The 23,434-nt window shown below is 41.0% G+C and overlaps 1 protein-coding gene across 2 annotated transcripts in view; it reads left to right on the plus strand.

The window, feature by feature from the left end:
* The first annotated feature begins 171 nt into the window (after positions 1-171).
* The window catches only part of ASH1L (ASH1 like histone lysine methyltransferase), a 65,555-nt gene continuing 42,292 nt past the window's right edge, over positions 172-23,434 (plus strand). Inside the window, exons 1-3 of one of the 2 annotated variants that reach the window (XM_076359751.1) lie at positions 172-290; positions 9,019-9,541; positions 17,871-22,620. In XM_076359751.1, the coding sequence (XP_076215866.1) occupies positions 9,119-9,541; positions 17,871-22,620 (5,173 nt within the window). In that variant the 5' untranslated portion in view covers positions 172-290; positions 9,019-9,118. The remainder of the gene's footprint in view (positions 291-9,018; positions 9,542-17,870; positions 22,621-23,434) is intronic. The other variant, XM_076359753.1, reaches the window with a different exon arrangement.

The following is a 23,434-nucleotide window of genomic DNA, read 5'->3' on the forward strand; positions in this document are numbered from 1 at the left end:
CCCGCCCACCGCCGGGCTAACGGCACCCTCTGTCGGCGGGGGCGGGGCTAGCCCGGAGGGGTGTGGCCGGGCGGGGGCGTGGCCGGGCGCGGGGCAGGCGGGGCGCCGGGCGCTCGCTCGCGGTGGAGCAGGAGCCGCCGCCATTTTGGTTTCGCTGCCTCGGCTCGGAGCAGGGCCGAAGCGGCGGCCGGTCGGTCCGGGTCCCGCCCTGGCCCCGTCCGCACGGGCGGCCGGGAAGATGCGGCGCGGAGGAGCCCGTCCTCGGCCCCGGCCGTGTTGTCGCTGACACGGTGAGGAGCGGGCGGGCGGGCGAGCGAGCGAGCGGGCGGCGGGCGGGGACTGGGACCGCCTCAGGCCCGGAGCCCGGGGGGAGGGGAGCCTGGCCGGGGAGCCGCCGCGGGGGCCGCCCCGCCCCGCACCGGCGCCGAGGCGCGCGCTGCCCCGCATCCCCGCCGCGCCGCCCCGGGCCCCGCTCGCGAGCGCGGGGCATCCCCGGCGGCGGGGCTTGCCGGGGCGGCGGCGGGGGATCCCCGGCGGCGGCGGGGTCCGCGGCGGTGGGCGTGCGCGGGGGCCCCGGGCAGGGCCCGCGTCCGAAGTGGAGCGGGGGACCCCGGCAGGGCCCTCGCGTGAAGCGGGGCGGGGGATCCCTGACAGCCGGGCCCGCGCCGGGAGGGGGCGGGGGATCCCTGACAGCCGGGCCCGCGCCGGGGAGGGAGGCGGGGTATCCCCGCCGGCGGGGCCCGGGGCGGCGCGGGGGGTCCCGGTGACAGCAGCGGTGCCCGCACGGAGGCCGCGTGCCGGCGGGACGCCCGAAGCCGGGCCTGTGCCCTGCGGGGGCGGAGAGAGCCTGACAGCCGCGCTCATGCGTTGTGTCGGGCCCCGCGGGAGCGGGGGGGCGGGATATCACCTGACAGCTGGCCCGCTGCCGCGCTGGAGGGGCAGGGGGGGCGCGGGGCACCCCTGGCTGCGGCCCCGGGGGAGTCCCGCGTCGGGCAGGTGCCCGTGTCGGGTTTCAGGAAGTTTCCTGGTGGTGATTCCTGGCGATGAGGTCTGTGCGCAAGTCTCCGCATCCCCGAAACTTTGATTTTTCTGTGGGGCAGAGGTGGTGGGAAGAGCGTGGTCCTTCCCTTAGGTGGAAGGCGGTGGTGCAGGGGGAGCTGGGGTTGCTGAGGTGATGGAGGCGGGGGTCTCTCTGGCAGATTTTTTTTTTTTTTTTTTTTTTTTTGCTTGTTGGGATATTGGCTAGTTTAGGTCAGTGGCTTGTAGACTTTTCTGCTTGCAATCCTCCCCAGAATCATACTTCTGAAATTTTACTTTTATTGGATTTTTAATCCCATTTTAGTTTTATGATTTGGGATTTGATGGTTGAGCCTAATGTATCTTGGCCTTGCCCATCTCTCAGATCAGAAGCCAAAACGTGTTGCTGTCCTTTTCTTTCTATTAGATAGTCTTCTGACATTCTAACTTCCGTCTTTCACCCTTGGTTTGTGGTTCCTTCACCCTGTTAATTACCTAGCAGAGAACTAGAAACTACTTGGAATGTGGGTTTCCATCAGATGGCCTCAGGACACGCATTCGCTCTCCTAGTAGTTGTGTGTTGTCAGGAGCCAGTAAGGGAAACTTGAGATAGTGCGTTCTTACACTGGTTTTCCAGTCTTGTTAGGAGAGTTTTAGGGAGCAGGAACTGCAGGATGGATATGTGGTAAAAATCTGTGACTTACGTTCATACATTTAAATATACATAGTTGTCATTTTCAAGAGCAGTGTACCTTCTTTGCATCTTTCATTGTTTATTTTGATTGTCTTCCTTGCATTAGTGTAGATGGCACCTGCAAAGGCAATGTTTTCCAAGAATGTGGGAGTTTGTAGGTTTTTTTGGGTGAATCCTGAAAGACTTGTGTTTCATGTGGTCATCCTTGAGGACCTTGAGACAATCCCTGGTGCTTCTGCCTCTGCATGAATGGGGAAGCTCTAGCAGCTGGTTGAACATATGGGTAGAGATGGGCTCTGAAATCATCATCTGTCTGCCTACTTGAGTTCTTAAGAAGCATTCTTACTCGAAAATGAAAGCTTCAGTAGCCTTTCTAAACTGTATAAGAGTATAAAACATTTTTTTTTTTATTTTGAGGGGGTCTAAGTACATCTTGGTTTTAAAGACAAAATAATCGCAACTTCTTTTTGGACTTCAGTTATATTTGATTGCTACAGGCAGTCAACAGTCATCTAAAAAGCACTTAATGTTTGAGTGATAATGAACAGTAAAATAATCTGAGTCATAATTTACAAAAAGAAGCAGCTTGTTTTCAGTTGTTTTCAGACGTTTAAACTGTCCTTGAGGATAAAAAAAACAGTTTAAAAACTTGGTGCAAGAGACAGGCTTATTGATACAAATTATAATGCTGTTGTCACAAGAGAAAAATGGAAATAGCACATATAGTTACTGAATCACAGTTATTTTTAAATAGGTATTGTTGTCAAATGGATTGTTGACTTTTTTTAAAAAAAATTTTAACTTGTGCTGCCATTGGCAGGAGGTCGACTTTTGCCATTGTGGACACATTTCTTCCACTCCAGTGAGGTCATGTGTTTCATCTCACAGCTTTCAAAAAGAAAAAAAAAATCTGATATGCAGATCTAACGTGATTATTCTGTGAAAGCAAAATCTGTATTTGTTCCTAATTTTCTATATCACGGCATTACCTGTTGCACAGCGTGGCTCACATGGTGTGTGTGGCCGTCCTAGTACTGCGGTATTTTTGGCATAACCAAAGGCATTGTCTGCACGTTATGTCAGGAGTTAAAGGTGAAATACTGGTTTACTATGTCCCTTACATTATCTTTTACAAGTTGGGTATAAATAACAAAGTTTTTTTGTTCAGAAAAATCCATTGAAAGGCATTAGACGTAGAGACGTACCTCTCGGGAAGTTCCTGAATCACAAATTTAGAGGCTGGGAGAATATTTTAGTGGAATTACCACAGCATATGTTGGGGTTTTTTATGCTTTTCCCTAGGCGATCAGTATTGGCTAATGTCGGGACTAACAGCATAAGGCTAAATGAACCTTTGGTCTGATCAAATACAGGTTTTGTTATGCAGTGTTTAGCAATTTCATATTAATTTGCATATGAATAGTGAAACAACAAAATTTATCAGACAAGTCAAAATTCAGTCTCGTGTTTCCAAACTTTTCAGTTAAGGTATGATATCAGAAGAAGTAAGGTTAAGATATCAGAAGAAACATTATATCTGCTTACAAAGTTTCTTCCCACTGGAGCATACTTGCAATGTGTCATCACGTCTGCCCTCTGCGTTTCTTCCTACAAAATAAGTGTCCTGCTACCATTTGCTCTCCCAACATGTGGCCCGTACTGTCTTTGCCCATGAATACTTCTGTAGAATATTCTTCTTGACGAGACAGGTACTCTGTTATTTTATGTCTGTCAAAATGTCGTGGTTTAACCTCAGCCCGCAACCGAGCACCACACAGCCGCTCACTCACTCTTCCCCCCACAGTGGGATGGGGGAGAGAATAGGAAGAATAAAAGTGAGAAAACTAGTGGGTTGAGATAAGAACAGTTTAATAATTGAAATATTATAATAATAATAGAATATGCAAAGCAAGTGATGCACAGTGCAATTGCTCACCACCCGCCGACTGATGCCCAGCCACTCCCCGAGCAGCAGCCCCCCCCGGCCAGCTTTCCCCAGTTTCTGTACTGAGCATGATGTCCCGTGGTATGGAATGTCCCTTTGGCCAGTTGGGGTCAGCTGTCCTGGCTGTGCCCCCTCCCAGCTTCTTGTGCCCCTCCAGCCTTCTCAGTCGGTAGAGCATGGGAAGCTGAAAAGTCCTTGACTAGTGTAAGCACTGCTCAGCAACAACTAAAACATGGGTGTGTTATCAACATTGTTCTCATCCTAAATCCAAAACACAGCACTGTACCAGCTACTGGGAAGGAAATTAACTCTATCCCAGCTGAAACGAGGACACAAAACCACATCTAACAGATTCTATTTGTAAAATATTATATTTGTCATCTCATATAACGCAAACAGTAACTTTATTTCTGACAAGTGTCTCCATCTCTAAACATTTAAAAAATAGCCACATAGGTAATCCAAGGTCCTTGAACTTCTAGTTCAGTGACCTCCAGTGGTCCGTGTTGCTGCTTAGGATATGTGATGTGGAGAAATATAGTGGGGTTTTTAGGACACGTTTTATTCTCTTTTTGAGAAAGAACTTCTGAGTGTAGTAGCTGTCTTCCGCAGCAGAAGAAAGATGACAAGGAATATGAGAAGGGATTGTGGGAGGCTGTAGAGTTACTAGTAATATTCTGGGATTTCAGACACTCAGTTGAATTTTTTTAATGTCCCCTGGAGCTGAAGCAATGGGAAGAACCAAAAGAAAAACACTCACCTTCCAAATATAAAATCACAGTATGTTTTCGTCAACAAAAGCAGTAGCAGAAATGAAGATGACTTAGTAAATTGGACAGAGGAAAAAAAAATTCATTTAATACTGCTTGGGGGGGAACATATCTAGGAGCTGACAGTAGAAGTCAACTCTTGGTATTTTTTTTCTGGAAAAGCAGGGGATCAGAAGAACAGAAATCTTAGCAGATGATGGGCAAAAAGGGCTTTGGATGTGTCAACAGGGGAATAAGAATGAATAATGGGTATTAAAAGTGTATATGGCATTAGAAAAATCATTAATGAACACCATTTAGTTCTAGGTAGCACATGTCAAAACGAATGTTAAAATGCTCCCTAGTTAATCTTTTTGGGGAAGAACAGTTACAGGAGGGATTTGAGATCTACAGAATCTACTGGATGAGAGACTGGAAGTTTGACGTGTTTTGCTTCTTAGGGAGATGGTTAGGACATGTCTTCATCATAATTTGTAAGGCTGCGTAGAGATTTGATACTAGATGGTTCTTAATCTAGCAAAATTTATGTTAGCCTAAGATCCCGTGGATGAAAGTTGTTGCAAAATATGGATTAGGTCTTAGAATAGAGTCCCCAGGGAAATGGCAGTTTCTTTCATCAAAAAAAGTCTTTAAATAAAAAATGTTGATGTTGCTTTGGAAAGACCTGCTGTGGGTCTGCAAAGTGTAAGCAGTGGGATAGGAATTGCTGAGCAGACGTTTTGGCCTGGTGTAGAATGCCATGCTGCTTGATTATAGCAGTACTTTCTAGTCTTAGAAGTTATGAAGCAGTGTAGTTAAATGACAGTGTGCAAGCTTAGAAAATAATTGTGGGCATGGGCAATCAGGCTCCACTGCTTTAATTTCCCATGAATCTTACTGGGCACACCGGATAGATATAATGCTTTTCTTGTGAAGGTCCTTGTAGTGGAAACATGCAAAGATCTCTTTCAGGGATTCGTATCATCGAAGCAGGTACTTTGCAAGTCCATAGTCTGTTTTTCTTACCTGAAGAAGCCTATAGTATAATTAAAAACAAGACTTGCAAATTAACAGAAAAATGTGGAAAGCAAAGACACAGATATGTACCTTATATCACACAGGTAACTATGATAGTTTTAGGTCTTGAAAGTACCAAATTGTTGGAGTTTTCAGGGTAAATTCATGAAAGCTTTTATAGCTGCCTCTGAACTATGGCTGTCATCATTTGGCTGCTCATTTGCATTGACATCCACGAGGAGATTTTAAGACACGACCTGCAAGAAGAATGGTAGAGATCCCGTAGACTGGTGCAAGCAGAGCATACAAAGTGTGAAGAGTCGCACAGAGAAAGCAATGGTGTTACTTAAAAAAAAAAAAAGGGGGGAGGGGGGAAAGAACACATGTAATGGTTGTCACTGGTGAAGCAGAAAGCACTAAGGAATGGGAACAAGTGAAGATCCAAGGTACAGTTATGCACACCTTGAAGGCAATGACAGGAAGCTTGAACTTGATGAGGTAGGGAAGAAAAAGCATTCTTGGGATTCAAAGAGATTGAAATCTAATCAGTTCACGGTTATGAAAATGATCAAATTGGCAGACATTCTCTATGAATTATAGTGGGGTAATTGGAGAGTCAGAGAGAAGAAGATTACAGTGATCAAGGCAAAATGATTATTAGGTCCAGGATTAGCATTTTTGTTGTCTGTGTAGAGAGGAATTAATGGATAAATAAAATGACCTGCTATGTGTTTATGAGAGCCATCAGTTTTGTGACTTTGTTTCTAGGATAGTTACTGATTCTGTGTTATTACAGAATAAGATTTTAGCACAGTTCTTTAATTCTCAATGTGCACTTTGTCTTGGTCTCACAGTTTCTAAGGTCAGTGTAGGAGTGTAATTACTTACTTAAAGTCTTGCTATTAAGTAAATATGGAGCCAAATACAGCAGTATAGATGGTGCTGTTTCAATTTAATTTGGTTTCAGATTTTAAGCTTATTAATTAATTTTAATTGTAAGAAAATGACTGAAGTGTTGTAGCAGTTCTGGACCATAGTCACTAGAGGAGGAAACATTTGTGTGAACATAGATTTGAGAGTTGCATGATGGCCGGTAGGATTTTCTCCTTTTCTTGAACTTGGATAATAAAAATTCATGCGTTAGCTTAGAATTATTTTACTGCTGGCCAGTTTTCCTTTGTGCATTGGCATGTAGGAAAAAGCCCATTTTTGGTGACATAGTGTAGCCTAATGGACTGAACATTGGGCCTTGAACTAGGAACTGTCACTGACTTGCTTTCTAGCCCCCTGTGTCACACTGCTCTACCCATTTTTTCTAGTTATAAAATGGAGATTTTATCTAATTACCTCTGGTCTTCTGAGTAATGTTTTTGATTTTTCAGGATGTTCTTAGTTGAAAAGTCATAGCTGCAGATAGAAATCCCTTTCAATAATGTGCACAGAACATGTGAAAATAAGTTTTGTTTTCTCTGAGAATGTAGCCAATGAAGCCTAGCTTTCTAATTATTTGCATTTTGTGTTCTCAGCAGCATTTCTTCTGTCCCCACTAATCCTGGCATCTGACTTCCAACCTGCATCCACTGCAATTGCCTTAGTCCTCTCCCAGTATCACCTTTCACATTCCTTATCCTTCCCCCTTTTTATACAGAGCTTGTGTTTACTGAGCCACCTCAAAATACCACCTCCTCACTGCTGTTTTTCTCATTACTGTCTGGACAAGAGGCATATGGCTTTGGGACCTGGCATGTGCTGATGGGCTTGAGTATGCATGTGCTGACCTGCCAGGAGGCCAAATGTCATAGATAATTGCTGAGCTCATTGAAACCTTTTTGAAACCATTGAAACTCATTTTGAAGTTCACTGAAACCGTTGAAATCTTTTCATAGCATTCCTCACAATTTAGCCTTAATAATTATATAGAAGATACACGGCAGGGGGGTTGTACTAGGTGACCTTTAGAGGTGCCTTCTGACCCAAACTACTCTATGATTCTACTCTAAGATAAGGACAGAAAATCATGCTGGTTTAGTTCCTGTGATGCTCTTTTCAGTACGTTGGTATTTTTTTCAGACCTGCTTCTGACATACTTCATTTTCAACAATGATTAAGATATTTAAATGATTAAGATATTTAAACACTTTCTGCTTAGAACGCCCCTCAAACAAATACGTCCACCTGGATTGTTCTGCTTTGGCTCCTGGAACTTGAGAAAGGAGAACTTCTCTCCCGAGCTGCTGTTAAGGCTAAGTAGGGTTTGATCTGGAGTGGTTCTGTGTGCCATACCCATGGGGTAGATGGGCATGTGGACGATGTGTTGCCATAGCAGTGTCAAAAAGACCTGATACTTTTTCAGTACACTACAAAGATTGTGTATATCCTTGTGGCTGTCACATTTCACCAGGAGTTCCTGTTCATCCTATGCACAGAGTCTTTTTGAGGGTTGCTGATTTTCAAGTCCTCAGTTCTGTAAACATTACTTGTGTCCTTTCTCTGACATCATGCTCTAAATATCTGACCATATTGAAATGCGTATGTTTAACTTTTTAACCTGTGATTTGTCCTCTTTGATAGTTGCCAATATACCATATTTGTATCTTCTGCAGATTCTTTCTGTGATGATTTTTGTTTCCATGGATAAAAATATAATGGGGTACACCGCTTTTGTTTGTTCTTTGGCAGTGGGGGAAACAGCAGCTTATGGCTTTGTGGTGGTCTGTGTGCAAGCACGGGAGGCTGTGCTGGCACACTGCGCAAGTAGCCTGCCAGCCAGGGATTTGAAGCCCTTGCATTAGCAAGTTGATTCAGATCAACTTTTGCTTTAGTTCTTATGGCAGTTAAGATGAAAAAGTTCCCTCGGCAGTTAAGATGAAAAAGTTCCCTCTAATATCTTACTATAAATAGGTTCATTATATATACATAACAGTGCCTCTGATAGTAGAAGTGTGGACTTTTCTGTTCCCATGCTCCAGGAAGTACAAATTACTCTGTGAATGTATTTGGTGGGGTTGTTTGATGGGGGGGTTTTTTCTGTTCTCCCATCCTTCTTCCTGAACTTCCTCCCTGAAAGTCCTCAACTAAAAAGCAGATTTTGTGGCATGTTTGGAAACCAGTGCATACTTGGGTGTTAAGCTCAACTTTCTTAGTGGCTCAGATGGTTAAAATCAGATTGTCTCTGGGTTTTGGATGCTTTATCATAGGTTTTATTAGCTGCATCATTCCTTAGATGCAACTGTTTCAGCGGGTCCAGAATAAGAGCGGCAGTACTAGGAGTAGCTGGGCTCTGCTTTTAAATAAGAAAAGTTACTTTGATGATCAATATTAAAAGCCTTTACCATCATTTGAAGTGTCCTGTGGATGAACTGGAAGTTATATTATAATAGTCACATACTTTTGATTTTCACCTATCGTCTAAAAGTGGTTTCACAGATAAATGGTGTATTTGTAGTAGGTTACAGGAAGGGTTGGTGTTTTGAAGCATCAGCTGCGTAATTGTGCTTGCCTGAGATATGATTGTTTGCTTTCTAATTGTTTTTAATATTCCTTTTATTTCTGCTAGAAAATTGAAGTTTACTTCTGTCTGTCTTTTTCTTCTTCAGAGTCAAAGATGCTGGCTGCCAGTAGTAGAACAGATCTTCTGTGGAACATATCTCTGTAAATCTTCCCTAAAATTACCCAAAGGCATATATTCCGCCTGTGATGGACCCTCGGAATACTGCTATGTTAGGCTTGGGTTCTGATTCTGAAGGGTTTTCTGGGAAAAGCCCCTCTGTGGTAAACATTGGCACGTTGGTGGGAAAAGGAGAAGTAGAGCTAGAAAGTTGCACCAAGGAAGAAGACGACAGTAAGAAGAAGAATCGGGAGGGGAACAGTACTGAGAATGGGAAGAATGAGGCTCTGACTGATGCACAGCAACAGTTTTCAGTGAAAGAAACAAACTTTTCAGAGGGAAACTTAAAACTGAAGATTGGTCTTCAAGCAAAGAGAACGAAAAAGCCTCCCAAGAACCTTGAGAATTATGTGTGCCGGCCTGCTATAAAAACCAGCATCAAGCAACCAAGAAGGGCACCAAAGAGTGGGAAGATGACAGATGAGAAGAATGAGCACTGTCCTTCAAAACAAGTGAGTAATGTGTTTGTGTAGAGTTTTGCAAGTCATAGTAAATTAACTGTATTTAAAAGTTTCTGGCATCTCTGCACAATCATGTTCTACTAACTGTTTTTCCATGTAACCTCTGATATTGAAGATTCTGAAGTTAGAAATGGTTTGATTTAATTTCCATCGACAGGAAAAAATGCTTTTGCTCTTTCACAGCTTGCCAACATTGGGGTTTTTTAGCAGTAGTGAAAGATAGTTCCCGTGTTAACTTGAAGTGGACATCATAGGTAAATTTCTGAGAAGTAATAGCCTAATTTTTAGTCTCTTGTATAGAACAAAGTGGGGGGTCTTGTCTCTATTTAAATGGGGCTGTGTATTTGCTGTGCTTCTCTCTAGTATTTGGATTTATATTTTTTTCTTACCTGTTAGAACCATTGTTTTTGCTGTGTGTCTTAACTGACACTCTGCGATGAACATATCAAGCAGCATCTAAAAAGTAAAAAATACTTTTCCAGATATGTTAGAAAACAGCCCAATGGTAAACTGCATATAAATGCAGTGGCTTGAGAGATGTGCCAGGTATTTTCCAAATGTAAGGAGATAGCCCTGCCTTGAGGATGTCTTGTTTTTATGATCTGCATGATGTAACAAGTAAGAGCAGCAATAACAGATAGGGAAGATAGCGTAAATGGCAAGAATTATAAATGTAGATGCATAGATGCTAAATTTTAGAAGTGTTTTGTTACAGCGTGCTTTTTTCCAATATACGTAAAAGTTTTGCTAACTAATAAAATGTTAGAATATACCCTCCATAATCTGTATCCTTTTAGTACATGCCTACTGATTTAAAGCTGAAGTTTTTCCCTACACTCCCATTTTTCTTGCACCTATCTGTGTTTCCTTATGAGTGCATATTTCTCTCTCCCAGTTTCCTTGCGTGTTCCTTATGTAGCCTTGTTGAACTTTGCAACGCCAGGCCATTCAGCGATAGAATACAAGTCCCTGGAAGTTAGAGTCCTTCCTTCGCATGGGTTGCTTGTTCATGGGGATCCTGTTTCAAAGGTTCCCAAGATTCCCATTTCTCTAGCCTGTGTCCTGTTCATAAGGCTACCTGCATAAATCTGTCCTGGCATATCTCGTAAGGTAGAGCCTACCCAAAGGGAAGGAAAATTCCTTTATCTTGTACTGCGATGATGTCTGTCTGACATACCCAAACCTTTTTCTTCCCCTGGCATACCCAGACTTAAGTTTTCCTTGAGGAAGAGTATCTTCAAAGAGAAATAATAAATTATGCCCGGAAAGAACAAGTGTGCTGTATGTTATGAGTAATGACTAAAATTGCTTTTTCCAGACTCTGCCATGCAACTGCATTGTTTTTTTTTTTTCTCCGTTATAAACAGAAAGGCATTTTTCCTCAGCCTATCAAACAAGAAATTCTCAAGTGGTACATTACATAACTTAAAACTTTGGCTATGGCCTTTATTTTACATTCTTCCATTTCAGAACAAGCTTATTATTTCTAATGATTTCTCTAACTTCATCCTGAAAAAATTTGGAAGAGTAGATCACAATTTGTCATTATACTGATGACTTTCTTTTTTCTTCTTTCTTTTTTTTTTTTTTTAAAAAAAAACAAGACTATATTGCGATGAGTTGAGTATTGGGCCAATCTGGAATATGCAGTCATTGATCTCTCTTGATGTCCGAATTGAGGTGGTACTTGCAACTGAAAATCTCTTACTAGCAAAGAGAGCCATTAAGTATGGAAACTTTCCCAGTGCATCAAGAGATCATGTGCTAGGAATTTTTACCAGGGAGAATAATTAATATTTAAACTCATATGGTGACAGCATGGATTCTTCATTCTTGACATCTTTGTTTATATGCTAGGTTTTTCTTCAAGAGATCCATAATATTTCAAATGGAAATTAGAAGGTTGGGAAACAAATATTAGTGATATTATTAAATATTATGGATATTATATACGATATCATTGATACCATATCACTTTTTAATTCCAGCTATTCTAAGTGGAGTTACTCCTGCTCCTTGTCTGGTGAACAACCTAAACACGTAGTGTAGAGAAGCACAGATCTGTTGCATTAAATTTGCATTACTTAAAATAGTTTCAAATCCCTGACTAATGATAAATCACTTCAGATACTGTGCTCTCTCTCTCAAGTTGTACTGAAATGGTTTTCAAGTTGTTTAACTCTGTATGTTCCCTGCTGCCATTCTGGCACTTCGGATTGTTAGAAATGACGGTTTACAGCATTCTACTGATTTCTAGCAAGTGTGATTAAAAAGTGTCTTTCTAGAAACAAATGGTAAACATGGTTTAAAACCATTGCATGTTCTGAATTTGTTACCCGAGGGATTTTTTTTTCTTACTGCAATGAAATAAAGCAAGTTTTAGCACTGCAAATTACACTTCAGAAAATAAAAGCGATCCCTTAATCTTCTCTTTCAATGGAGAGGAGGGGGAAAAAAGTGAATATATGACCAATTCGGAGCAAGGTGTGGCAATACTTTGAGCTGTGAAACTGAATTCTCTATACTTTTAAAGGAGGAATAAAGAATTTGAATGGAAATTTAGCACTTGCAGTATACTCAGTTAACCACTAAGACACAAAGAGAAGTGGATATCTTCTCCTGGGAATACCAGTGTAAAAATTAAAATAGTAGGAAAATACTTTGCACTCCCATCTATGACAGCTATGCTTCTTTCTCAAGCTTACTGCTGAAAGGACTCTTAAAACTTGGGCAGTGTCTTCAGTTATGTTAGTAGAGGGTTTATCTCCATTCTGAAAGATGAGTGGGTTAGGTGAAGTGGGTAAATTGTATATTTACAGTTTGCCCTCCAGAAATGTGTAGACAAAAAAAGCTAATAAGTCTTCTGAAGAGAAAATCATAGAACAGAGAGACCTAGAAATGGCTAAGATTGCCAGGTGTTAAGAGAAACAAAATTAGAAGTTACTGTAATAGCAAAACAGTATTCAATTTGCTTTTTGACACTGAATATGATACTTGGATTTCTTTCTTTCAGAAAAGTGGCCTGTGACAGATAGACATTGCTATATGGCTAGTGTACCTTTGCTAAGCCTGAAAACCTGAGCCTTAGACATAAATATAAATTTTGCTTGTTAGTTTCAGCACAAGAGGTGTATGAACAGTTTCCCTATGCGTGCAAGGTAAACGTAGCCAATGACATAGCAAAGTTGCGTTGCTAAAGTTTTAGAAAATAGGAAGGCAAGAAGTGATCGTAACAGCCTGCTGTAATTCTAAAATAGTCATGGTAAAACAGTGAAGCAAGTTGGAACATGCCCTTTTGCTCCATCTCCTTATTTCTTTGTAAAACTGCTGAGTGCAGTTGTTCTGTAGTTCTTTCTATTGCCCTTGGTTATGTAGGGAAGCTCTACAGGAAAGTTTGCTGATGAAATCACAGCCATTAACTGAAAATTTTCAAGCAAAAAAGTAACAAAGCTAAGGAAGTGTTTTGTTTTCTTTTTGAGTAGCTCAAGAATATTTTCTGCAGGATCTGGGACATAAGTTTTTGTCTTAGACCACATGCACAAAGTCATTTTTTTCCTGGTAGTTAGCTAAAACTTGCTTTTATAAAAGACTAAAAAGTCTTGGTGGTGAAAAATAAACAGCAAACACACTGTCACTCATTATTTGGGGAACTTCTGTAGAAGATACTGATGCCACAACTACACAAGCAATTTCTGTGATTCTTCAGAATGTTTATTTGAATTATAGCCTGTGCATTGGCCAGAAGTACAACAGCTAAAGTAATAATGGGTAAATCTCTGTGTTTGTGTGTGTATATGTACATTTAAAAATCCTTATTGCTTGCTGGTAGTTCTCAAGAGAATTAACAAACAAAATTTTAATAACAGTCTGTTTTCTTCTAACTATTTCAGCTTTTGGAAGCTAAGACTATCTTGCGTTTCCTAATTTGGTTCTAGTATGAGAACTGTGAATTTTACACCAGACTTGATAGAAGATATCCTTGCTCTTGTGAAAGATTGTCTACTCTTAAGCTTTTTGCAAATAAGTACCAATAATAATAACAGTAAATAATAATCTGGTAATAATAAACCCTGAGATCATGCTGTAGTATAACAATGAATGCTTTTTTTAGAAGTAAAGCCAATTTTTTGCTGTTGGTGCCTGTCATGATTCTGGAATGATTGATTATAACCTGTTAATAATTTATGTCAAAATAACCTGGAATTTTTATTCAAATTAACGATGCAAGTCTAGAAACCATATGTCCACATAAGAGATTTAAAATTTTAAAGTCAGCTCAATGCAAAATTAACAATAATACCAATTTTATGAAAACTTCCATGTTTTATGTAGTTGCTTTGGGCAATTCTTTTGTTGGATAGAGTTTTAAGCCAGACAGTCGTAGCTAAAGATTGCACAGGAATAAATGTTTTAGTTTTTAAAGCACAAAACGATTTTTAATGTAATGTAATCTAGACATTTTAACAGCTTTGCACCTAGATGAAGCCTACCATCTGAAAACCAGAGTAACGTAGAATAGGTCTAGAACTCTTGTCTGAAAATGCATGTAATCCAAGAAGAACTGTTTTAGACTTTTATGTGACACAGTCAACTTGTGTTGCAACATAAAGGTATCAGTGAAGAAGCTTGAAGTATGTGCTTGTTTGCAGACATATTAGGTGAGTTAGATGGATGAAACACCTACGAGATGTTAGCGGTTTTTTGGGTTTTTTCTGTGAGTGATTTGTTAGTAGTCCTCACAAAACTATCTGCATTAAAATATGACTTTACGCTTTCTCTGGTATAAAACTGTGCATTTGTTCAAGTCAGACAGTGAAGTAGGGCGCTCTACTTCATGGACCCATAAAAGTGAAATGCTAAATGCACTGTGTGTAAGGCTAGCTTCCAGCACCAGGAGCAAAATGACAACAAGAGACTAGATACACATTTGTAGAGCTGCGTGTGAACGTGGCCATGCCAACCGCTGAAGCTTTGAAGTGCTGTACTCACTGAAAGCACTCTGTAACATGTTTTGGACTTCAGATCTCTCCTTCCCATCTAATGGAGTGATTCTTTGCGCAATAGAAGTTATTTCAGGAAAGCATGGTACCTTTTTTGTCTCCAGTGCAGTAGGACGTATCATGGCTGCTCCCCGCCTCCCAGCTGTACGTTTTGTGAGTATGAGGGTGGCTAAGTTGGGGGGGAAGTTCTTGAAATGTGATGCTCCAGCATAATTTACATAAGATTGCAGCTGCCACAGAAAAGCTGGGCTAAGTGCCAAACTATTCTCCATAGACCACAGTCTCTTTTACACCACAGCTTTAAAACCAGTAACCAATACGACTGATGGGTTTTGTTCGACTACTGCAGCAGGTTCGGAGACATCCGACTCCAACCGATGCTCGTGGCCACCCTCCCCCAAGAGGAGAACTTTGATCAGTGACATATCACTGTTATTGTGAAATCTTGTTTACTTTCTGGAAACAAATTTGGGCTGGTAGGGCAGTGATCATAACAGCTAGTGAAATTTAGCTTCTGGTACATCAAGGATTTTAGTGTGGACCTAGTAAAGAAACAGGCAGTGATCGAGGCTAGTCTGAGACATGTGGGGTTTCACTAGCTTTTAGATAACTTTCTTAAAAATACTTAGAGTTGGTGTGTACCACCACTTATGCTGTGACTGGTGCTGGTAGAGTTGTACTGATGCTGGCTTAAGCTGAGAGCTTTACTTGATTTTCTCAGTACATGAGCAGTGTATTCAAATTCTTTTATTCCATTGTTGGCTTCCATACAGAAAATGTCCGTGTTATTCCTGAAGTTCATGGCTGTGCACTGCTTAAGTTTAATTTTTATCATCTGTTTACAATAGTCTTATTCTTCCTGTATGATACTCTAGTGGTAGCAATACTTCCCATTCACTTTAACAGAAAACCTGAAATTTTTAATAATGCAGAATTGCAAGAAGGAACTCAGACTCTGTGCTTCTTGGGGTTTTTTTGAATGTTTTTGCAGTTACTGCAGCAGCCAGATTAGTGCAACCTTCTCTGAAGAAGGTTAGGTATTTTGATCAAGATGCCTCTATTAACTGTTATCAGATGAAATTTTTTCCTTAAAAAACCCCACACCACCACCACCCCTCAAAAAATAAACTGTTTCTGTTAATCATACTGATTATTAAGTGGCTTTATGGAAAACAATGAAAATAATTTCCCATATAAAATTTTTGTTTTTAAAAATGCTGAGAAAATTACAAACTTTTTTTGACTTCTTGTCTGTCATCTCAATGGAAGTTCCTTGTTTTGTTTTTCATGTTCTTTGAAATAATTTTCAGTGTGCTTGGAAAATTCACTCACCCTAGATGAGAAGGAAACTTTCCAGGGCGAATGCCTTCAGCTTTCAAAGAATCTTTGTTTGATGCTAAAGTCATGTTTTCAAAATCCTGGCATCTTATTTAGATCAAAGCTAGTGTTTGGAAGGGGTTTCTTATTTATTTATTTTATTTAAATATCTAATAAAACTTCCAAGCTCTTTGTTTGGAAACAGAGGATAGGAAAAGGTGTAGCCTGACAAAGAGGCATTCGATACCCGGAAATGGTAGAGTATGAGAATACAACAGAAGCTATCTAGTAGGGTAGCAGACTACACAGGAGAGAGAGAAGAAAGGAGGAAGAGGGTGTATACACAGGTGGCTCGACAAACACAGGAAGGGACAGTTGAATTCCCAAGTCAGCATTTAGGTGAATTTTTCAAATGTGTCTTAAGTCCACTGAACAAAGAAGATTAAAATTTTGTTCCAAAGTTCTTTTCAAAATTTAAGACCATAGAAAAGAGGACGTAACTCTATGAAGGTAGTCATTCAGGTTGATGAGAAAGACTGCTTTGATACTATTTAGTTAAGATCTCTAGCGCTCACAGTCTACCCCAAGTATGTCCAAGAGTGTGGGCTGAAGTGGTTGGATTCCATGTTTGGAGTCGTGTCATGTGTCGTGCTGACCCAGTAGTTTCCACGTAAGTGCCAGGCCTGTATGTGCCAGAAAGAAACACACCTCTTGCTCCATCCCGGCAGAAAGGCAGCAGCCTAGGATTTGGAGTGCCTGTTTATGCACTGCAGAGGCTCTGACAGCTCAGGCAGCACATTACCCAAGCAACTACTTCCCATCTCTAGGAAATTGTCAGACTGAATCCAGCTTGCAGTCTTCTGTTTAAGTCGTGCTGGTGTAGCTTACTGAACAAATACTTCGTTCGTGATCAGCACCAAAGTTTGCTGTTTATCAAATGATTTCAAAGGAATCCAGGCTGTATCTTTCTTCAGCATAATTAGATATTGGCCAACCATGAACGTGATCAATGTAATGTTGACTGTAATCAAGTACAGTAAGTACTATGCAATTGTCTTATTCATTTTTATTGCAGAGGGATGAATAGGTGTGGCATTGATGCCTTTCACTCTTTATTTAATGTTTGAGATAGTAGATCCCAGAAGGTTTTCAAATTGTGTGTATATGTAATTATCTCATAAGGGATCAGAGTCTTCCATTAGCCCCTGCTTGGAGTGAATGTATTCCATGCATTCCAGGGATCTGTTGGGCACTGTATGTAAAGAAGAATGTCCTTCCAAAATAAAAGATTAATTTATTGAGGTGTTCCTAATAGGATTTATTGAGTTAATGGGTATTGCAATTTTTTTTTAACCTTTACAGAATAAATTTCAAATTTGGTTAGGTCAGAACTGAAAATAACTTTGCAAGTTTCATTTACTCCGTGTGTGTTGTATGTCGTTGTCCCTCCACCCCATACAAACAACAGAATAATTTGACTTATTTTAATACTATCAGCAGTATGCTGTGAGGAGAACCTGTTACTACAGTAATTGAGGGTATCATGGGACAAGACTGAGAAACACCTGATAGAGCTGTGCATGGACAGGTTTACACAATGCCTGCCCTTGCAGTGCATTGCTCAGCTGCTTCTCAGTAGCATGTGAGGTCTTCAAGTGCTATCACACTATAAATAGTTAGCCCAGAACATTATTGTTAATGGGTTTTTTTAATAAACATTAACAGTATTTTTGGAGAATGTTTATAATTGGGTGACAGATTAAATGGTTTACATTTGAGGACTGGGAGTGAGTTTGGGTTTCCTTAACATCAGAAAAGCCTTAACACGTCCACTGAAATATATTTGCTTTAAAATTAATAGGATCAGGAAGTGTGTGTTTATATAGATACCCTATTATCAAAAGCAGGTATTAATCATCTCGACATAAAATGATACTGTGTTACTCAGAGAGAGTCTTTGTGCTCTGTTCCTAAAGATTTTTTTTTTTTTTAATAACTTCTAGGACCCTTCAAAGTCGTACAAGAAAGCTGGAGAAGTTGCAACAGTTGAATTACATGTGGAAGAAGGTATACAAGTAGAAACAAATCCTTTATCTAAGAAAGTTACCCCCTTGCACTCTGAAATGACAGATTATATAAAGTCATCTCCTCCGACTCTTATCAGTAGCCATAATTCTGACTTAAAGGATAGAACACAAATTAACGGAGCAACAACTGTAACAGAAAAATTGGCTCAACTTATTGCAACCTGTCCTCCTTCAAAGTCTTCCAAAACAAAACAGAAGAAGCCTGGAAATGGAACTGCGTCTGGCTTGGTTAAAGACTGTGGGAAGAAGCTACCAGGAACCATAACTGCAAGTGGGTTAGTTAATAAAGATTTAGTAAAGAAATTGCCAGGATCTAGTATTGCTGTTGGATTGGTTAACAAGGACTCAGGGAAGAAGCCATTAGGGATTGGTAGTGCAGCCATATTGGTTAACAAGGACTCTGGGAAGAAGCCACAAGGGATTGGCCCATTAATTGGATTGGTTAACAAGGACTCTGGAAAGAGGCCACCAGGGATCAGCACTCCAACTGGGTTAGTTAACAAGGACTCTGGAAAGAAACAGCTAGTGACCAGCTCTGCAGTTGGATTAATCAGCAAAGATGTTGGGAGGAAACTTCCAGGTATCAGCACTCCAACTGGATTGACTAATAAGGAGTCTGTCAAGAAGCCAGTAGGGATTGGCACTCCAGCAGGGTTGATTAACAAGGATGCTGGGAAGAAGTTGTTGGGAATAAATAGTCCTGCAGGATTGGTTAACAAGGATTCTGGGAGAAAGATGCCAGGGACTGGCAATACGACAGTTCTGACTAATAAAGACTCTGGAAGAAAGACACCAGGGATTGGCAGCCCAATGGGACCAGTTAACAAGGACTCTGGGAGGAAGATGCCAGGAATTAGCAGTCCGGTCGGATTGGTTAGCAAGGACTCTGGGAAGAAGCCAACAGGTATTGGCAGTCCAGTTGGTTTGGTTAACAAGGACTCTGGAACTCTGAAAGCAGACTCTCTTATGCCTGCCTCAGAGCCCTTTAAGCTTCCTTGCAATTCAAACCTCAGTAGCCTTGAAAGCCATGAGACTACAGATTTACTGAAGGAAAATACTACTAGCAAAACGTTTGAGAAGCATATTATGAGACAGAATAAAGAAAGTATCTTGGAAAAATTTTCAATTCGGAAAGAAATCGCTGATGTAGGCAAAGAGGTGTTTAATGAAGGAATCTGCGTTCCACAGGATGGTTATTCAACCAGTGAAAAAGGGATTTATGAAACATCTAAGCATGAAAAACAGCCTCCAGTATATTGCACTTCACCGGACTTCAGAACAGGAGGTGCTTCAGACGTATCGACAGCAAAGTCCCCATTTAGTGCAGTAGGAGAGGGAAATCTCCCATCACCTTCACCCACAGTGTCTGTTACCACCTTAAACAGGAGCCTCTCAACAACATCTTCACAGTTAGCGTCTAACTCATTGCATTTAAGTTCCACAGCAGATCTCTTAGAAGGTATTTCAGATCAGATTGGCAAAACTCAGTTTTCTTCTGACAGTACACTTCTGAATATAAACAGAGCATTGAACCATACTCTGAGCACTGATTTTAAAGGTGCTGATAAAGATTTAAATGATTCAAAAGCTGCTTATGTAGAAACTTCAAGAACTAGTACTTCTACAGGGAAAAAGCCTATTTTGGCAGCTGAAACAAGCATTCATGCTACTGTCACCCCTTCAGTAGTTAGTTTTACAAGCTTGTTTAGTAGCAAGCAGTTCCTAAAGATTGGTGCGTTAGCTGCATCGGATAAATCCTGCCAAGGAGCAAAAAATCTGACCACTACTCAGCAATCAAAACCTTTAAAGAAAAGAAAAGGAAGGAAACCACGATGGACTAAAGTGGTGTCAAGAAACACATGTCGACCTCCAAAGGGTCTAGAACTAGAAAGGTCAGAACTTTTTAAAAACATTTCATACAGTGCATTATCAAGCAGTAATTTGGAGCAGGCCAAATTCTTGAAAAACATAGGATCGTCTTCATTTGTGGAGCATGAATTTGTCAAACATCAGTTGCCAAAACTGAATGAAGCTAATGGACAGTCTCTTGCACTGTTAGCTGAGACTGACAAGCAAACTCAAAAGTTCTACAGTACTCACAAACAACCCTCTAGTTTGTGTATGTCAGATGATTTCTTACCTGACATGTATAAACCCAAAAGAGGAAGACCTAAATCCAAGGAGATGCCAGAGCTCGAAGGTCCTCCCAAAAGAACTCTGAAGATCCCAGCATCGAAAGTCTTTTCAGTGCAGTCAAAAGAAGAGCAAGAACCTCCAATTTTGCAGCCTGAAGTAGAAATTCCCTCCCTAAAACAGAGTTTATCAGGACAACCTTTTCCTAAAAAGAGAGGGAGGCCTAAAAGACAGATCAGGTCATCAATTAAAATGAAGCCACCTATTCTTTCTGTGGCACCTTTTGTTGGAACAGATAACTCAAGCAAGATAGAGTCTGAAAGTGATCAACATCGAAGTGGGGATTTTTTTGAGAGAAAGGACCAGCTCCGAGGGCCAGAAGAAGTCCAAAAACCTAATATTTGTAGCATGACTGGTTTGGAAGTAGACTCAGACAGAAAAGTTGCCAAGAGAAATAATGGACAGTTAATGAAAACAATTATTCGAAAAATAAATAAAATGAAAACTCTGAAGCGAAAGAAACTTTTGAATCAGATTCTGTCTAGTACAGTGGAACCAAATAACAAAGGGAAAGTGCAATCTAAGCTCCACAATACAGTGTCAACTCTTGCTGCCACATTTGGTTCAAAATTAGGCCAGCAAATAAATGTCAGCAAGAAAGGAACAATTTATATAGGAAAAAGGAGAGGAAGGAAACCTAAAGCTGTCCTGAATGGTATTTTAACTAGCAGTTCTGCCAGTCTGACAGTTCTTGAGAAGTCTGCTCAACAAGCTCCTGGTACGTCATTAGGACAAGTACTTCCCCATTTGCTGCCTTCAACAGCTAATAATTCCGAGATTCTTCCATCTCCAGTTTGCTCCCAGTCATCTGCAGTGAGTGGGGGACAGAGCCCTGTCAGCAGTGATGCAGGATTTATTGAGCCCAGCTCAGTGCCGTATTTACACATACACTCCAGACAAGGAAGTGTTGTTCAGACACTTGCGATGAAAAAAGCTGCTAAGGGAAGGAGGAGATTATCTCCACCTACGTTGTTGCCAAACTCCCCTTCTCACTTGAGTGAGCTGACATCGCTGAAAGAAGCCACTCCTTCCCCAGTAAGTGAGTCTCACAGCGACGAGACGATTCCCAGTGACAGTGGAATAGGAACAGATAATAACAGTACTTCAGATCGAGCGGAAAAGTTTTGTGGACAAAAGAAGAAAAGGCATTCGTTTGATCACGTTTCCCTTATTCCACCCGAAACTTCCACCGTTTTAAGTAATCTAAAAGAAAAGCATAAACACAAATGTAAGCGCCGCAGTCACGATTACCTTAGTTATGACAAAATGAAGAGACAGAAGCGAAAAAGGAAAAAGAAGTATCCTCAACTTCGAGGTAGGCAGGACCCAGATTTCCTCGCCGAATTAGAAGAATTAATAAGTCGATTAAGTGAAATTAGAATAACCCACAGAAGTCACCATTTTATACCCCGAGATTTACTGCCTACCATTTTTAGGATAAATTTCAATAGTTTCTATACCCATCCTACTTTTCCTTTAGATCCTTTGCACTACATTAGAAAACCCGATTTAAAGAAGAAGAGAGGCAGGCCTCCAAAAATGCGGGAGGCTATGGCAGAAATGCCTTTTATGCATAGTCTCAGCTTTCCTCTCTCCAGTACTGGGTTCTATCCCTCTTACGGCATGCCTTATTCTCCTTCTCCCCTTGCAGCTGCTCCCATAGGCTTAGGTTATTATGGAAGGTACCCTCCAACTCTTTATCCTCCTCCACCTTCTCCTTCTTTTACTACCCCCCTGCCACCACCTTCCTACATGCATACAGGCCATTTGCTTCTCAATCCCACCAAATATCACAAGAAGAAGCATAAACTTTTACGCCAAGAGGCTTTCCTTACGACAAGTAGGACTCCACTTTTGTCAATGAGCACGTACCCCAGTGTTCCACCTGAAATGGCTTATGGCTGGATGCTCGAACATAAGCATAGACATCGCCATAAACACAGAGAACATCGTTCTTCTGAACAACCGCAGGTTTCCATGGACACTATAACGGCTAACAGCTCTTCTAGAACAGTTCTGGAGTCCTTGAAGCGCTACAGATTTGGGAAGGAGGCTGTAGGTGAGAGGTATAAACATAAGGAGAAACACAGATGTCACATGTCTTGTCCACACGTGTCACCTTCAAAGGGTTTGCTAAGCAGAGATGAACAGTGGGTCAGGAGAGAGCCTTCGGAGTCTAATTCATTAGCACTGGGATTGCAGACACCGCTACAGATAGACTGTTCAGAAAATTCCCCAGGTCTGTCCCTGGGGGGATTTACTCCAAGCTCTGAGCCAGCCAGCAACGACGAACACACAAATCTTTTCACAAGTGCAATAGGCAGCTGCAGAGTCACAAACTCTACCAGCACCAATGGACGTAAAAAATTAACTGACAGCCCTGGACTCTTCAGTGCACAAGACACCTCGCTAAATCGACCTCTCAGAAAGGAACCGTTGCCTTCTATTGAAAAGGCACTGCAGCCACTGTCAGGTAAGGGAGCTCTAATTGTGCGTACTTTCCTATGAGTCTTGCTATTTTATGTTGTACCAAACACGTGCTAGAAAAGGAGGGCAAGTATAGCTTTGTAGGAATCTTTCTGTGTTGAATTTCAGTACTACTCTTGCTTTCGCTCTTAAGTGTCTCTATTCTGTTAAAGCACGTTTCTGTGCAGCATTTGGAACAGACTAATGTAGTGTCTCCTCCAGAGCTGCTTATGGGATTGTACAAGTACCTTTTCCCACCAGATTTTTCTTGCTTTGTTATAGCAGTATATAAAGTTATGCTAAGAAAGCTTTCCTATGAAAAGGTCTTTTCATTTTCCTTACAATTTTAACTTTCTGGAGAAAGGAGTTAAAATTTCTCATGATTTTTGATACTTTAAAAGCCATGTTTCTGTTTGTTTTGAAGTTCAGTTGATTTGGTTCAGACTAGCTATTGGTACTACTATTGTAAATAACATTTCCGTTTAAGAAAATGTTTCCTTTTTCTTTTGTAACTCCATTTTAGTTATTTTGATGATCTCTACTGCAGTATAGCTTTTGATCCCTGACTTGAGGCCTCTAGCAGTACCTCAGAACAGTTGCTAAATGATGCTGGGAATGCCTAAGACCAAACATTGTAATGGCTGCTTTATTCATAGTTGGGAAACTCATCTTACGTAGCCTCAAGCAAAACTGAAACAGAACTAGCTGAGACTGTATACATAGAAAATTGCAGTGACGCTGTCAGAGGGTTGCTGTTTAAGGAAAAGACCTCCACTCTGAAACTGTGAACTTTGTCATTTGCATAATATTAAGGAAAAAAA

This window comes from Aptenodytes patagonicus, chromosome 26, assembly GCF_965638725.1.
Source record: "Aptenodytes patagonicus chromosome 26, bAptPat1.pri.cur, whole genome shotgun sequence".
Lineage (NCBI taxonomy): Eukaryota > Metazoa > Chordata > Aves > Sphenisciformes > Spheniscidae > Aptenodytes > Aptenodytes patagonicus.